This window comes from Colias philodice, chromosome 3 (assembly GCF_061535455.1).
Source record: "Colias philodice isolate Cphi_HAF_F1 chromosome 3, ilColPhil1 Martin Lab GWU primary, whole genome shotgun sequence".
Classification (NCBI taxonomy): domain Eukaryota; kingdom Metazoa; phylum Arthropoda; class Insecta; order Lepidoptera; family Pieridae; genus Colias; species Colias philodice.
Genome location: NC_143088.1, coordinates 5,197,923 through 5,216,135, shown reverse-complemented (window position 1 = coordinate 5,216,135; position 18,213 = coordinate 5,197,923). Strand labels below are relative to the sequence as shown.

Here is an 18,213-nt window from a genome sequence, read left to right as displayed (position 1 = left end):
ACCCTGGTAGCGACATGCACAAGGGCGTCCCCCCTTGACGGGGACCACGAACCTCGGCTTGAGCTGTCGCTTGAGTGGAGGAGGCCAGAAGGGCCCTAATCGGACGGGTATGAGGTCGCGTGACGACACTGTTGCTAGGAGCCGCGGTTTAACAACGCCGGCAAGGCGCCAATTCAATGAACCAAAGTGTTTAATCAAAACATTCGATACATGGGCGACGCTTTTATTCACAAACGAATAGAAATATTTATTGAAATCCATACTAATATTATAAATGCGAAAGTAACTCTGTCTGTCTGTCTGCCTGTTACTCAATCACGCCTAAACTACTGAACCAATTTGCATGAAATTTGGTATGGAGATATTTTGATACCCGAGAAAGGACATAGGCTACCTTTTATTGCGAAATATGTACCACGGGCGAAGCCGGGGCGGACGTCTAGTAACCTATAAATCAAAGTGGGTTTTGAAGATTTAAGATCTATTATTATATAATTTTAACGACTAGCCCTGCTCTCAATACCTATTTGTAGCATCTATGAAAATATCCTGATATTTATTTATATCTTTTTTTTGACGATATTACCTACTCGTAATAAATTATTTTATTAAACTCGTTTCAGCATACAAGATATTGCAATTTTATACAAATAGCAAAGGCCTGGAGAAAAGGCATATAGATAACTATTTAAATATATTTAGAAAAGGTCAAAAAACTAATTATCTTGTTGATTGGGCTTTCATAATGATCCAATGTATTTTTATTAAAACTACATCTACACGAGAGTTTCACGACTGTTAATCTTTTGAGGAATTTTAATTAAGCAAGAAAGTCAAGAAGCGAGTAGATGTAATTAGTCAATAACTCCAGTTTATATAAAATTTATTTAAAAGAGTATAAGGTATGAAAAATATTCCGATATTTATGTAGGACAAAAACTTCGTTCTTAAACTGAGATACTTCTGTAAAAAATACAACATTCCAAGGAGGGTTATTAAAACTATATAAGGCAATAGTGTTTAACAAAACAGCGGATTAACAAGGTTTTATTAAACTACTTACTAGTGGAAACTTAGAGATACATTCTCTTAATATCATAACAGCTATGTATTGGTTAAATAATATCACTTCAGTCAGTCAAAATAATAATTAAATGGTATGAATTGACTTAGATTCGCTTGCTAGTAAGGCGTTCATATATTCACACAATATATTTATCTATAGGATAAAATTCAATAACACTATAACAAAATTAAAACCTAAGATGTGGCTTATTCTTCATCATGTGCCTGTAACAAAAATAAAAATCTTTATACATATTTTTCTACAAAATAAAATGTAATGATTATGAATATCAATTATAAAGATGGAATCAGTTCAGTTCAGTATCAATTTAAAGACAGTTTCGTAACCCTTCAAGTTCCACTTTTTAAAATAATCATAATTATCCTTACCTACCGAGTCAATCTCACAAAATATAGAATGTCGAATTTTAGCGTACCTAAATAAAAAACAAATATCTGGACCGCTATATGATCACTCGTGTTTATTTCGCACGCTTCGTGTTTATTTGACTTTGGGCACTGAACCAAATAATTCATTCTAATATAAGTTCCTTTTGTGAGTTTTTGAGTTATAATTTGGTAGGTGATATTTTTTGCCAACTGTACCATATTACAAATCAAAGAGAGTGCTTGTCTCAAATATTTGAATTGTTGTAATCAACAATAGACAAGATATTCACAATTATTCAAGAAAGAACATGGAAATGTATCATCCAAATAAAAACTATTTTTAAGTTGGATTCTTGAGTAGCTTTACTTCCGTTAGAAATAACTTTAGTTTCTTTCCTTTTTTTGTAAACATTAAATATCCATTCTGAATGCAAATAAAATTCTAATGAAACTTTAACATTTAAGTAAATAAATCTCTTTTTTAAATAAATATAAGTGTAAATAAGTAGCATATTACATATTTCAATATATCATAAAATACTACTACATACTACTTATCAAAAAATTGGTTGTTTGTAAAGTAGGTTTACGATCGAGATGTTTACGTGATAACGTCTTATTGGTGGCAGCGCTCGAGATGAGACGGGAGATCGGTCCGTCTCTCTCTCGTTATACCTGCGATCGCGATCGTGAGGTTTTGGTGTGACACAAGTTTCTGAACATGTCACCCGACTAAAACGATTTTAAAAATGTTAAATAAATAAATAAAAATTCCGCATCCATACTTGTCGAGCGTCTCCCAGAAGGCGAGCAGTGCTGCGCGGTCGAGATGCCGCTTGGTGCGGCTCAGGTTGATCACCGTCACCGCCCACCGCGCCACGTTCGCGTCCAGCTTCATCTCGTCGAACTTCAAGTGGAACGCGCATACTGCGGACATTGTGTAGTAGTATTAAGTAAATTTTAAAGGCTTATTACACTACCCGATATGAAGGGCCCTGCATCTAGGGTGGGCGTGTTCCCTAGTTAGTGTGGCGCTTATTACACTTCTCTGCGAATTGGGCCCTAACTCAGTTTATACGCGAATGTCTAGAGAGATAAACGTATTGTTGCATTTTACATTATGCCGCCGTCAGTATCGAAACTTCAAAAAGTTGCTGTAGCAGTGGCAACCGTTGACGCAATAACAAATATTAAAAAAGAAGAGAAAGATCTGGGTGAAAGAGTATTTGCGGTTACGTGAAAAGCTTTCAAATATGCAAATACTAAGCGTGCTTGAACCGGGAGTTTTAATGAATTAATTAGAGTAGGTGCAGAACAATTTGAACACTTGTTGAGTTTTAAAACAATTAAATAAACAATTGATTTAAACAATTTATTTATTTGTTAACATGGCGGTGTGATCACAAACATTTGGAACTTCCCTTTTAAGTTATATAAACCTGTAGTAGGGAAGTTTGGTGACACCTTACATACAAAAGCCAATGATATTTTATGTATAGATACGTTATATACACACAATATATCAAAAAAAAATGCTTCATATGCAGTGTCAGGCACACACAAATACAAGTTTCATTTTACTTAATTTATTACATTGACAGACTGTATAAGAGAGATGGCTCTAATAAAATGATATAAACAAAAAAGACAAAGATAGTTTGTCACTTCCGCGCAGGTGTAAGCAAAAGTCATAAGAATTCACCAATTAAATATAAATAAACAAGTAGTTGCCATGGTAATTGGCATAGACTAACGACACAGAAGGTTCAATGTTATAAATGTTATAGTTGAGCCAATTTAATAGGCAACATTTGACGTCTATCAATTTTATTTTCATAGGGTGGTAACCTGCTTAAAAACATCGATTAAAGCGAATTAATCGATACGGACTTGAAACAATTGTCAATCGAACTTGAAACACATGTCAATAATTTATGATGATTTTTATTCCCAAGTAACCAATGCATTCGATTCTAGATGTCAGATTTCGATTTTTAGAGTAACGTCTCTGGTATTTATAAAGAAAAAAGGTTTATTGACACAAAATTGTAGCGACGTCAGTTCTTTAAATAAGAAAATGTTTATTATGTTTAGAATGGTTTATCAGTAAAATCAAATCTTAAAATTAGTTGCATCGGTCATTATTATTATAAATATGTAATCGTAATTGAAAAAAGTTAAGCAAATGTGCAGTTCTAACAAAACGAAATATCATGTTATTCTATGTCGTCGTTACTAGGTTACGTTGTTGAATTTTGTTGAACTGTCAAATGTTGCCTATTAAAATGGCTCTACTATAGGTTTCCTGCACAAGTAAATAAATGTGACAATTTCATTTACTATTTAATTATTATTATGATGTTGTATTAAAATGAAAAAAAACTTTTTTGGAGATATAACTGTATTAAGTATTTATTACTAGCTGTGGTGTTCGTTTTCGGTCATCATCATTTGACATTTCACCCGATAAACACCCACTGCTGAGCATACTGCATAGTCCTCCTTATAGAACTCCATAAGGACCGATCTTACGCTATTCGTTTCAAGGCAGTTCCCGAAACCCGTACAAGGTCATCACTCCAACTTGTAGGATAATTATAATAATAGTGGTGCCTAGATGAAAAAAAAAGGATGAAATAAAAGAAAGGATGAAGTATAAGCCTTTTTTATCTAAAACACAAATAAAATTTATGTTCATTGATAGCTATATTTACAGAAAAGCAAATAGCATTTTTCTTCAGTAGCGATAATCTTTTCTTTAATACGTATGTTCAACTTCATTTTTGCAAACAAACATTTTTGCCATCACGATTTCATTGTATATAATAAATAGATATATTTGTTAATTATATGCACTGTGTGGATTTAAATATAAAAATAATCAAGTATTTACCCAAATCGAAATTAATAAAATAACCGTTCTATTTTCATTTTTCAATAATCGTATCTACATGATAATCTTTGAACACAGTGTACGCTAGCTTTGTCACACTAGTGATTGAAGCAATGTTTTATCCCTTTCATTATTTCAATACACGTGTCAAGCAAGTGTCATTCATAAAGAATTGTAAATTGTTATTTTTACTCTTAAACTGTAATAATTTAATATATTTTGCTGTGATATGATATTCCTTTATCTTTCTTTATTTTTTTGCACGAATACGTGCACTTTCTGAACACACAGGAAGGCATTTTCGACAACTTTAATGTACCTATCGGCACATACGCTCACTGGGACCGGTGACAATCTGACTGATTGCATTGGTCCCAAATAGGACCAATTCACGGAATCAGTTTTGGTGCGTTGATGACGTATCTACCTCTTGTTTCTATATATAATATCATTGACAAAAGCAGCCACTCCACGCACTAGTCGCGCGGCAACTGAGCTCCCTAACCGCCCTAAACGTTATTACATTACCCAATCTGCAGGGCGCTTAGGGAGCTAGGCAGATCGGGCAGACCCGATCGCCCTAAATCGGGACACTAACTCCCTAAGTCTTATTACACCACTCTTAGTTAGGGTTAGGGTCCCTAAAAATTGGGTGGTCTAATAAGCCTTTTTGACATGAATTATGTATGAATATTAAACATAATTAATATATGCAATTTTAAAGTGCAACAAAAATTCAAATTTATCGGAAAAATTAAAAGTAAAAACTACATTTTTTTTAATGTTTTAAAGAGCCAAAGAATTAGACACTTCAGGACTCCACCATAGCTACTACATAGCCATAGGTTGCATATACCATAGGTTGCCTGGAAGAGATCACTCTTAAGCGATAAGGCCGCCTTCTGTGCTGGACTAGTTTTTAAGTTTTAATTTTAAAGATTAATTTGTATGCCAGCACAATAAAGTGTAAATAAATAAATACTACTCACTATTAGCAAATATCTGCACAGGGTTGCCATCCCAGGGCCAGCCCTTGAACTGCCAAGCCGGTCCTTGCACGAACACGGCCACCACGCGGTCCCACTCCGCCGCTGACAGCCTGCTGGGATTGTCCACCACGCGATATGGGACCTAAACAATATTTATATAATTAATAATAATAGTTTAAAAAACTAAAAAACACGCTTTTTATAGAACTAAAAACTAGAACTAAAAAATAGAAAATTTTATCAAATTAGTGTATTGTCACCGGTCCTCAATAAATATACAAAGTTTGAATGAAATCTGGCCGTTTAAAGTGGGACAAAATCGCGCCCAAAGAAGTCGGTTACAAACAAACATACAGGTGAAGCTAATATAAAGCGTGTAAAAATATACATCTATACTAATATTATAAAGCTGAAGATTTTATTTGTTTGTGTGAAAGAGCAAATCTCAGGAACTACTGGTCCAATTTGAAAAATTCTTTCGGTGTTAGATAGCCCATTTATTGAGGAAGGCTATACGCTATATATCATCACGCTAAGACCAACAGGAGCGGAGCAATGCGGGTAAAACTGCGAGGAACAGCTGGTATTATGATAAAATCATTCTTTTCCTGTGGATAGCCACAAAAAAATCGTCTTTAATGACTTGAAAAGGATGAAGCTTTTTTTGGTTAAATAAATAGTTCATAATTCAAATAAGTACCGTTATTGTTGTTGCATTGTTGGGTACATTGTCACCAGATGGACCCTTTCGCCTCTGCAATAATACTTCATTTTCACGTGTGGCGCCTTCGGCTTTCTTTTGCTCCACAGCCACGAATCTGAGGTAATAAAGTTGATTATTTTTCCGACCCAAATATCGTCCAATAGAATTGCACCATTCGACGTCACGTGGTACAACCTACATGGTATTATACTGTTAATTTTTTGAAAATTTTCTCTGGTCGTTGACGTCAAACTGACAGGTTCAATTCAATTGTGAAATTATTGGCCGACATTTGGGACGGAAAAATAATCTCCCGAATACCACACGAGCTTCAAAATTATCTGGCATTTCCCTCAAGGTTCCCTGCAAACAAATAAAGTCGTCAAGTTTTTCAGGAAAAATCACTCGCGCTTCGCGCTCGTGATTTTTTAACCTTGACTAAAAACTTGACTCCTTCATTTGTTTGCAACGAACCTATCGGAAAATACCCGATAATTTTGAAGCTCTTGTGGTATTATAAGGGCGTTTGTCCACTACAAGGAATTTTACGGTCCGGCATTCCGATTTTTTACGGTCCGGTATGGCACGCAATTAATCTAAATACTAGCTTGTGCACTATACGTAATTTTACTGTCCGACATTTTACTTTTCCCTATTCCGGATGGTTTTTTGAGTTTACGAGTCGCTGTAGGTATAATTGTTTTCGAGTGCCCACTTGCTTGGATTTTACTCTTTTTATTGCATATGCCAATTGAAAGCAAGCTCTTGTTTTACTTTCTTTTAGCTGGCAATGAGATTTGAGAAGTCGGTATTGTTATTTTTTATATATACATTGACCAAGCATTGACCTATAATTATTATCTAAGTAAGTGTTGGTAAGTTAAAGTTCAAGTGGGAATAGATTTAGCTCCTCGTCACCGATTAAAATAAATAAGTGAAACACGCATTTTAAATCTCTTACGGAACTTTACTTTTTATTATAACGAAGTAATATAATTCTTCTATATTTTTACCTACTCGTTTCTTGTAAAATGCAAAAACAATCATTTATTATACTGCCATACTTCCTTGAACTGTACTGCACTGATCCGAGTAAAGACGGACAGGTGCACAAGCAATTCATCGGTTTTTTCATGCCACACCGGACCGTAAAAAATCGGAATGCCGGACAGTAAAATTCCTTGTAGTGCACAAGCGCCCTAAGTGATTATTTTTCCGACCCAAATATCGACCAATAGAATTGCACCATTCGACGTCACGTGGTACAACCTATATGGTATTATACTGATAATTTTTTGAAAATTTTCTCTGGTAGTTGACGTCAAACTGACAGGTTGAATTCAATTGTGAAATTATTGGCCGACATTTGGGACGGAAAAATAATCCCCCGAATACCACATGCCAGATAATTTTGAAGCAATTATCTGGCATTTCCCTCAAGGTTCCCTGCAACGAACCTATCGGAAAATACCCGATAATTTTGAAGCTCTTGTGGTATTATAAGTGAAAATTTTATTGCAAATTTCATAAAATTACTTCCACATAAAAAAAAAAACAGAACAATTATCAAAGGAATAAACATCTGTTTTACTGCACAGATCTCTGTGCACTAGCTGTAGATAAAATAATTCTATAATTTACATAATAATTACTAGACTATATTAATTATTTGAAATGAATTAATTATACTAAGAACTTGCACTATTATGTGAATTGTAAGCATTTCACAATAAAAGAGAAGATGAGCTAAACATTCTAAAATTAAGAAGCATAAACTGTAACTAGCATAAGAAAAAATGTGTGCGTGTACTAGTGCACATACGTAAGAAGTAAAACTTTATGACCTTATTTTTCAAAAATAATTTACTATATGCAACTTTACAAAAATACGTCGAATCACGCGTGGTAGGGATAAGGAAAAGATGGCGCGTAACGGAAAAATGTCACGCGTAACGAAAATATGTTACACTAAATTTTTTTCCAACCCCGATAAAGAAGTTTCACTTCAAAAATTATAACATTTACACCTACTTAAGATCTTGAAGCATATCCTTAACATTGAACATGGATATAAGCGAGGTTGCAGCTGCGGGTATGATGATGATGGGCGTTCGGGAAGGTCTCTTCCCTCCGCCCGTTGGAGGCCTTGCAGCTGCTACTGGTAGGAGCTCTTTACGACCGGGCGTGCTTGGTATGGGACCGTTTTCTGCAATTTTATGTTTGCTTATATGAATGAAAAAAAAGACAGGATGCACTCCGGGAGTGCTGGCAGAAGTGAAAACTTGATTATTAACATTCAGCATGTTTGATATTTTGGAATGGTATCCGTCTTACGCTTTTTCGATCAGGTCACGTGTCCTGACGCGAGTTTAAGACTTTATACCCATTACAGAAAAAGTGCTCAACGCCGCTAAAGAAGTTTTCACTTCAAAATGTCTGTTGGATCTCAGATTGATTTTAAGATTTGATTATTACAATAATACATTTAATACACATAAGATGTACTCTACTTCATAGTACTTTACTCATTAATTTATTTCAAGGTAGGGCAAGGCATTTTAAAAAAGCAGGTAAGTAAATTTTAATAAAGATAATAAAATGCTAAATTACCAGACTTGCAATTATATCACACAACACAGACAGCATTTAAAATTCAATCTATTCACATTTGATAATTTGATAACACACAAAATAAAATAACTTTCACTCTATATTACCTTTTATTTATGTTTTTAGATCTATAGCAAATACAACAATACAACATAGTTTGAATATTACGACACATAATATTTTACTTACGTGGCATTTGTCGTGGATGGTTCGGGGTGGCAGGAGCTCGCGCTGCAACCGGCACACTGGGGCCTTCTGTCACTGACTTCAGTGTCATACCATGATATGTTCCCATAGTGTCAATTTTAAAGCCCTCCGTTTCTGCAACGTGAAGATGTAATATATAAATTATAAATCAATTTAAGACAATTTAAAATATGTAAAGTGAATTTAGTAATAAACAAGTTAAGTATGACTTGTGTGGAGTTTATTTTCATTTATTTATTTCACTATATTCTGGTGAAAACACAAACATATAAAGAGATAAATGTGTCAACTTTAACTATAAACGATCACAAAAGCTGCATTATTTCTCATATGTGATATCTTCCCTGAATCAAACAAAATTGAGGGTATGCCTGTATTTACATATAAGACGTGAATATTTTTTTATTCTTTTTATTTTAGAGTACATACTTGATATAAAATTATACCTTCTTTTTGCCTAATAAATCTTTCCTGATCGTATCTGTTATACTGTGTTTGTTGTGCAGGGATTGCTGTTGGTTGGGGAAGTATGACTGGCTGGGGCCTCGGTACTCCTGCCCTGCCTTCTTCCCTTGCTTTTATACTTCCAAGTAGAGCTCCAATGCTCTTTGCGAATATCTGAAATAGCAAGCTTGATAAGAGACTAGTTAAATTAATAAATTTTCATCTACAACTAGCTGTGCCCCACGGTTTAACCTGTAGTGCTCCGCTCCTGTTGGTCTTAGCGAGATAATGTATAGCCTATACCTGTATAAATGGGTTATCTAAAACCGAAATAATTTTTCAAATCAGACCAGTAGTTCCTGAGATTAGCATATCCAAACAAACAAACAAACTGTTCTGCTTTATAATATTAAGTACATATAGTTAATACCATATTGACGAAATATAGGAATTTTCCTTTATTTGTATGTGTTTAATGGATGTTGTATTAATAAAATTGTAGCTTAACAAGCAAACTAGCTATCGACAGCCAATTTAAAAAAGCTATAAACTATATTGAATAAATGATGATAAGCTTCTTACTTTTCCATTGCTTTGTAATACTGTTGTCCTAGTCCTCCACTGCCTTTCTCGACTGATAATATCCTTGGTGAGATCAACATCATAATCCAGAATAGCCCTCAAGTCTGATCCAACCACACCAAGTGTATCAGAGTAGTCATTACTTTTAATTGTAGTCCTTTTTTTAGCCAAACGTTTTGCCTTAATAGCTGCAATCTTTTCAACAGACATGGCTTCAGATAGAGATCTGTAAGACAAGAGTAAAAGTATTTTTATTTTATTACTTTTATAGTGCAATGTTATCACATGTGTTGGTATTAAAGTGAATTTATATTTTCAGTTTTTATTTTTATTTTAAATTAAATACCATTAAAAAAAATTATTACAACTTTGGTGACCCAAATTTATTAGCAACCAAATTCTTACTTGATATTGTCAACAGTGACAGAAGCTTCTTTAGGTGCATCAAGGCGAGCTGCAAGCTGCTCTCGCACTTTTTGTACATGAATCTCTTCAATACGAGGTTTCTTGGCCGCTGATTCGCCACCATCATGGTCATGTGTCCGTTTAACCTTTATTGTTTAAAATAAGTGTTTTATTACAATCACAGTACAAATGATTGTAATATTGGTAGTCAAATTCACACATACCTGCGTTGGTATTTCTAAGGGTGCACTTTTGTCAATGGATGCACTTGTTGCCGTCTCACCATTAAGATATGCAAGCATATCCTTACGATCGGGACGGCGTACAGGTGGTATGTTTGCAGCCTGTACAGAAAAGCAAATAGGTGTTATTTATGAAAATATAATATTACTTATTATAAAATAAAGTCATATTAGTACGTCAATAGATCTCATGATTGTTGTTTTTGACCAAAAATAAATATATATTTAAAATATTTGATAATTGCCCGATCATTCCTTTTACTGTCTGTCAATGATTAAAATATATAATACCAAGTCATATTATTACAAATACATTATTTTACCAAGCACTTGCTTGTATATAAATAAAATATGATTCTCACTTACAGCTGCTTGTTTTACATAAACTGGATGGGTCAAGTGTGTATTTTTAAGTATGAATAGCAGGCATTCCAAAGTGTAATATTCTTTTTCGCAGCCCTCCTTCCCCGAACTGCAAAAATATTTAATGATATGAAAAATTTATACAATTTTGTTGGATAATAGGTTACATTTGATTTTCAAAAAAGGAAAAACGGTATCGGTACGATAACTTACCCCCACATAAGATAGTTTGTTTTAACATTTTTCGGCCACGAAAATTCGCCAAATATAATTTGGTTGTCCCGTTCAATAATTTCTTTTTTATTTACATTATATTGGCGAAGCAAACTCAGTGGATCCGCCATGATTATTTCGTCTTGTTGGCGTTAATAAACAAACAGAATTTTGCTCAATATCACTCCGTAAAAGTTCAACAAGCTACGAACATTATTTGCTTAAAGTCAACGAAAACCTTTGCACTTTTATTTATTATTTACTACATAACACAAGATATCAGAAACTGTTGATACACGATGTCAAACACAACGATCTCCATTTCTATTTTTACAAATCAGTTGCTTGTCTGCTGTCAATTTGTTGCAAACGAGTAACAGATAATGAAGGTGCATTCAATATTAGATTGACATAACTCGTAGGCTATGTATTAGTTAGTTCTTTAAAGAAACGAATCTTCAATGGCGGCGCTTATCATTCCCTCTCGCTCACACACGGCCGTACGGTATGCAAAAAAAAAATGGAAAAATAAAATCACTAAAATGTATTTGATTTTCCCTATAATAGTTTTTATCATAAATTTACAATGACAATTATGCATTTGCGAAAGTAAATAATGTTTTATTGGAATTTGACAAAATATGTTCTTTGGGAAAAGTTGTTCAGTTTTATGGACTTATTACAAGTATTATGGGGATTTTATTACATTCTGTATACGTAAATATGATAATTCATATAAATACACAAATACAATAACAAAAAAGTTTGTCAACAAACAATTTGAAATAATTAATAAAATAATTATCAATTTACGTTATTTTTATTTTCTTTTTTGGTGATCCTACCATCTGTCAAAGTCAGCTTTGGCCGCCATTGAAGATTCGTTTCTTTATTGAACTGACTAATAAAATAATATTAATGTACGCATTTTGAATGTTTAGCGAAGTTCAACTTTGATTTCATTTAATCATGTAAAAGTAATTCAGATAATTATAGCGAATTTTTAAAATACATCTGTAAACTTGAGTAAATAACATATTGGACCAGTGCAAACTTAGCACCCCATCTATGGAATTTTGGGTCGAAAATGACCTTGATCGTTAGGTCCCCGTTAGGTCCTTTAAGGTCCACCAATTTTTTCGTTAGGTCCCCTTTAGTTTTTTTTTAAATATTTTTTTAAATTTTAGGTATAAAAAAATTACACTTTAGCACCCCATCCATAGAATTTTGGGTCAAAAATGACCTTAATCTATAGGTCTTCGTTAGGTCCTATAAGGTCCCACAATTTTTTCGTTAGGTCCCCTTTAGTTTTTTTTTAAATATTTTTTTTTTAATTTTGGGTATAAAAAAATTACACTTTAGCACCTCATCCATATCAAAATTGGCGAATTTTATCAAAATCGTATTCTTTACCGTTAGGTCCGTATAGGTCCATCATTGAAATTGTTAAATTATTTATTTTATTAAAATCTATATATTTATAAGAAAGTCGTGTTAGTTACTCCACTTATAACTCAAGAACGGCTGAACCGATTTAGCTGAAAATTGGCAGGGAGGTAGTTTAGAGCCAGGAGAAGGATATAGGATACTAAATATGTACCACGGGCGAAGCCGGGGCACTAGTTATAAAATAATTGAAACCTGCGCATGCGCCTTAGAGCATTAAGACATGCGCACATCATACATAAACAGCGCGAAATTTAAATTGGTATCGTTTCATTTATTAAATCAATAAATAAATCTATACTAGTCACGTCTGGTTCGAAAGATGAGACTGGCTTTTTATTTCGAAAATTTATTTGGCAACACTTAACAGTTAACTGTCATTAAAACCTGAGTTGTTGATGTGTCAAAGCTTGTCAAAGTGATTTTATTTTCTGCGATTTTAGCTTAGGATTTTAGTGATTTCTAATAATTGAAAACTGAGTTGAAAACATGACGAAAACTTTAAACTATGATTAATAAATTTAAAAAGAAACAATTTGAAAGAGATGTAGTTTTCAAGGAAAAACACACAGTGTGACTTGATATTTTGATACTTTTCATCTTGATTGCATTGCACATTATATGATTTGTTTAATATTATTATTATTATTTTGCATGGATGATACCAGTAATCCAGTTATAAACTATTAAAGCAACAATATAAAATTGAACGATCTGTCCGTTCAAAATGTTTAAAGACACAAAATCAGTATCTCAACGAGATTTCTTCTATGACCGAACCATGTTATTCATGTTGAAGAGCAGTACAAAAAAAACAAGATGGAATAACTGCAGAAATGGAAGAGTTAATGATGTCAGAGATAATGATAGTGATTCTTATTCTTTATTCGCGGCTGAACGCGGCTTTTAGATTTAATATGATTATATTGATTAAACAAAATTTAATTGTATTTTATTATGTTTTTTATTACTTTCACTAGCTGTTCTTTTTTTTATCTGTATCAGATAACTGTACCAGATTACATATATATAATATTATATAGATGAAGAGTTTGTAGAGGTTGTTAATCTCTCAAAAAAACAAAGCTCGTAATAATAAATTAAAGTATCAAAACTTTATTTCCAACTATAACCTAAGTTACCATTAGGTTACCTTAATATGATGATTTTTTGAATTTGCCGCCTTTTCCAGTCTTATCTTTCGTTAGCCGGACTATCACCACAGTATCACCATATTTCCTACAGTATGGCGACGAATGTACTTGTGCAGAGAAACGGAGGGGAACTGGCGGGGGGTCGGGCGACGCGGGCCGCTTAATGCAATCACGCTGAGTTTGCATTAACTATCGCGAAAGGACGACGCAGTCGTATTTTTTGTGTAATAATTTTATTATACATAGGTACTTACATATTCTATTATGGCGCGCAAAAACTGTTCCGTTTACGGATGTAAATCTACATTGAAATCCCAGAAGGAAACAATATTTCAGAAAGATTGTATTAATAATTGTATCTGTTGAATTAAAATCAAAGCTATGTATATGTTGTCCTCATTATTTTCTTATCAGATTGTACATCCCAATGCGAATGCATTACTTCTTAAATGGTATAATATACAATTAAGAACATCCAAAAATAAAGTGTCCACGTAAATAATATTTAGCAGTGCAATATCTGTAATTATATATTTATGAACAAATGATTACATCAGATTTAATAATCGCAATTATTTTGAATGTACATATGAATAAATGATTTCATCATAATATTAATAATCACAATTGTTTTATTTCCCATTTGTTGCAACCCTAGCGTATTTTCGTGTGGCAGCGTAAGTACCTACGCTGGCGGCGGCATCGCGCGACATCAAAGGCGTTTCCTTACTGTAGGAAATAATATTGTAATACTGTGCTATCACTATCATTATTATATTATACATAGTATAAAACAAAGTCGCTTTCTCTGTCCCTATGTCCCTTTGTACGCTTAAATCTTTGAAACTACGCAACGGATTTTGATGCAGTTTCTTTTAATAGATAGAGTGATTCAAGAGGAAGGTTTATATGTATAATAACATCCATTAAATAGTGGAGAAGTACTGCTATTTTTGAGGTTTCTAATGTGATGTCGTAAAAAATTACCAGCCTTACTTATAAAAACTGACTGATCTGTTGCATAAACACCTCTCAGTTAAATAACTCTCAACTCCTTAAACAATGATTAAAATAATCTTAGGTACTTATAAACCTATCTCAGCAGTCTCTCAACTAAGTTACGTCAATATATGTATTTTTTTCTAGTAACATTATCGAAATAAAACCCGCTATTCACGTAAAACTTGACTAAAAATGTACTTTTTGACAAATATGAATGGTAGACTTTATTTTGTATGACGTTTAACCAGCGTTCGGAACCGTACAATAATTATTGTACAAACACAATAATTTGGTGCCTACGTACGATGTACGATAGCATGGTATCATTGTACGCTGATTGTACGATAATTTCTATCATGATGCAAAATTCGAGAATTTATATTATTTCACCCATACCAAAATGTCCCAAAGCCAAACTCCCAAGACCGAACTGTCAAAAGTCAAAACGTGAAGTTTCATATGTCAGTCCCATTGGTCAGTCCCGCCTAGGGATGGCGATTCTTTACGAAAAAGATCGATTTTTAAATCGATTCGAATCGTAGTCTAATGAATCGATTCACGAAAAAATCGAGGCCTACAAAATCGATTCTTAAAAAATCGATCTTTTTTTCAAGTTTGCATTTACAATGTAAATTTGTATCAATTTTACTAAAAACAAGATTAATATTGCAATTAACGAAATCTTATCAATAAAATCAGGGAATTCAAAAATAACAATTATTTTTATTACCGTACTAGCGGTCCGCCCCGGCTTCGCCCGTGGTACATATTTACGTTTTCTCTACATAAAAACCATCCTCGTACTTCAAGGAATATAATAAAAAAAGAATTATCGAAATCGGTTCAGCCGTTCTCGAGTTATGCGCTTACCAACACATTTTGCGATTCATTTTTATATATAAGAAGAAGATCAAACTATAAGGATATCAAACAATAACAGAACAAACTGAAAATAATAGCGTCAAAGTGAAAAATAAAAAGCGCTTTACTTATTTACTTACCTTACCTACTCTCAATTAGTTATTATTTCGCAACAAACACTACATGAAAATCTGATGAAAATCAATTATCAATCATGAAAATACTTATATTATGCTAATAACAGTATTCAATAAACGACAACAACAAATGAATCTTAGATTGTTGGGCAATGTTAATGTTTTTTTGGCGCTTCCTTCTTCAAAGGAAGCTAGATTTATTTACAAAATTGTTAATCTTGGTATTAAGCGTAGATAGTTGTTTTTTGTAATGCCAATGAGGGTGGCATGATCATGTTTGATCAAACCCTCGTTAATAAAATAAAGATTAAAAAAAAAAAAAAAACAAATGAATAATGCAAATTGCAATATCAATCGTCACAGATTATAGATACATAAAGTCAAAGACTACTAACGTAACTTTTTTATTAAAGAGAGGCGAGTAAAGGATACTAAACATACAGCCATCTCGCGAGTTTATGAGTAGTTAACTCTTTAACCGGCAGCACTCTTATAATTCAGGCACATTCAACTAAATGCAAATAATTGTATGGTTTATACCAAAACAGAAAAAATCGAATGTCGATTTTCAAGGGTGATATATCGATTCAGTGAATCGACACAGTACTTCATATCGATTTAAAAAATCGATATTTTCTGCTCGAAAAATCGATTCTTCGATTAATCGATCTCAGATCGCCATCCCTAGTCCCGCCTGTCTAGTGGTAAACTACACTCTACAGAGCCATCTATGATCTAATCAAAACCACTTGAAGCGAAAACTGCTTGCGCTTAGATTACAAAATAAAAGACAGATGGAGCGTTGCCGAACTAAACCGAATAATTTATCGTCATTTCCATAAAGCTATGTGTGCTGTCATTTCGCCGTTGCACTGTACGTACACGGTGCTTCTGTGTGCGTGTTATGTTACCAGATAATGAAAAATTTCCCAAATTTTTGCCCGACTACTGAAGAAAGAGGGTTATGTTTTTCGAGTGTAGGTATGTATGTATAATATTTCTTTGACACGCCCTGCAGTATAAACTGTTGGATCGATTTTGAGTTGTGACTTGTGAGGTGTCATTGCAATCATCTGAATTATGAAGGTAGCTGTGGTGGTAGTGACGTAGGCTACATAAATTATTAGCAGTCATGTTATAATTTTTATTTTAATATAAATTCGGGTTTTTGATATTATTTTATAATATTGTAAAAATTATTTTATCACCTATCTAGTATCTACTAAAGTTATACATGCACAAAATAATTTTATTCAATTTTTATTAAATAAATTACATTAAATTTATTAAATAAATTACATTAAAAAAAAGTTTTTATTTTTCAAAACATATGAATGCGAATAGCGGTAGTTTTTAGTCGAGAATGCGGGACATTTTATTTTCATCATATCCATCATGTGTTCACATGAATTAAATCGCAAGCGAAAACGACGCTTTTTATAAAAGTAACAAAAAAATGTATAATGCTTTTTAAAATAATCTAATAATGACCATGAACTTTTATTGCACTATACAAATAATCACATTCACGATCGAAAAATCCAACAGCACTACCCCGAATATCTTTTAACCATTTTACCCCTAAAAATGGCAAATTCATTTTCAAAATACTGGCAGCATACGTTGAAGTTTTGAATTCCTTCGTATTTGAAAAATTATTATTTGTATACAAAATTAAATAAGCCAAATAATCTACAGAAAATCTGTAAAACGATGTTTTATCTTTTTGTTTGTTTTCGGGAACAAGTTTTACAGCGTTTTAATATCACAAGACAGCATTTTTTTACTAAAATATCAAACCCCTTTTGACGTATTGCATGACACTAGAATCGCTATAGCACTAGCGGAGGAACGTATAGTGCCACAAACTTATCTGACCCGGTGACAAAAACTGGAACAGGTCAGATAAGTTTGTGGCACTATAGTGCCACAAACTTATCTGACCCGGTGACAGTGTCACTGATGTCGCTTTCTTTTATATAAACAAAATATTTCGTATGAAAAGTCTGTGAAAATGTGACATTTCAAAATGGCGGCACGTAGTTCCAGTTTTTGCCACCGGGTCAGATAAGTTTGTGGCACTGTATTCGTTTTTGATTTCGTATCTCTGACTAATATATAGTTATCTGTGTTTCGTATTTTCTTTGACAAGGGCGATGAATGATTGACATGCTCCATCTGTATTTTATTTTGTAATCTAAGTGCTTGCGTATCTGTACCGCAACTGTAGCACGTGCTATTAGCTAAACAACGACTTAGAGGTAAAGGAAACGATTGCACAACGTATGATTCATCACAGAGCGAATACAGTCGGATGAACAAAGCGTTACTCTATAAAAAAACTATTACTACAGAAAGCACTGCTTCAAGATTTGTATAGTGACACGGATGTAGAGGAATTTAATAATATTTTAATGCCAAACGATTTCTAAGTGTTAACACAAATAATTAATCTTTATGAATACGTTAACTATATTAAATTGTATATGAATACATACGTTATTCTT

General features: G+C 33.2%; 1 protein-coding gene and 1 long non-coding RNA gene across 2 annotated transcripts; one reads left to right on the top strand and one right to left on the bottom strand.

Annotated features, from left to right (window-relative positions):
* Positions 1 to 1,027: 1,027 nt before the first annotated feature.
* hyx (cell division cycle 73 hyrax) lies at positions 1,028 to 11,456 on the bottom strand. The gene is made up of 12 exons (XM_089714321.1): positions 11,107 to 11,456; positions 10,897 to 11,002; positions 10,513 to 10,632; positions 10,289 to 10,434; positions 9,884 to 10,109; positions 9,304 to 9,475; positions 8,840 to 8,971; positions 8,072 to 8,246; positions 6,038 to 6,155; positions 5,338 to 5,479; positions 2,241 to 2,382; positions 1,028 to 1,290 (listed from the first exon to the last, which is right to left on the bottom strand). The coding sequence occupies exons 1-12, from the start codon at positions 11,235 to 11,237 to the stop codon at positions 1,254 to 1,256; spliced, it is 1,647 nt and encodes a 548-aa protein (XP_089570447.1). The 5' UTR covers positions 11,238 to 11,456; the 3' UTR covers positions 1,028 to 1,253.
* A 709-nt stretch (positions 11,457 to 12,165) lies between these two features.
* Positions 12,166 to 13,502, top strand: LOC149489612 (uncharacterized). The gene is made up of 2 exons (XR_016318307.1): positions 12,166 to 12,970; positions 13,221 to 13,502. It is a non-coding gene; the product is annotated as an uncharacterized LOC149489612 (long non-coding RNA).
* The last annotated feature ends 4,711 nt before the right edge of the window (positions 13,503 to 18,213 follow it).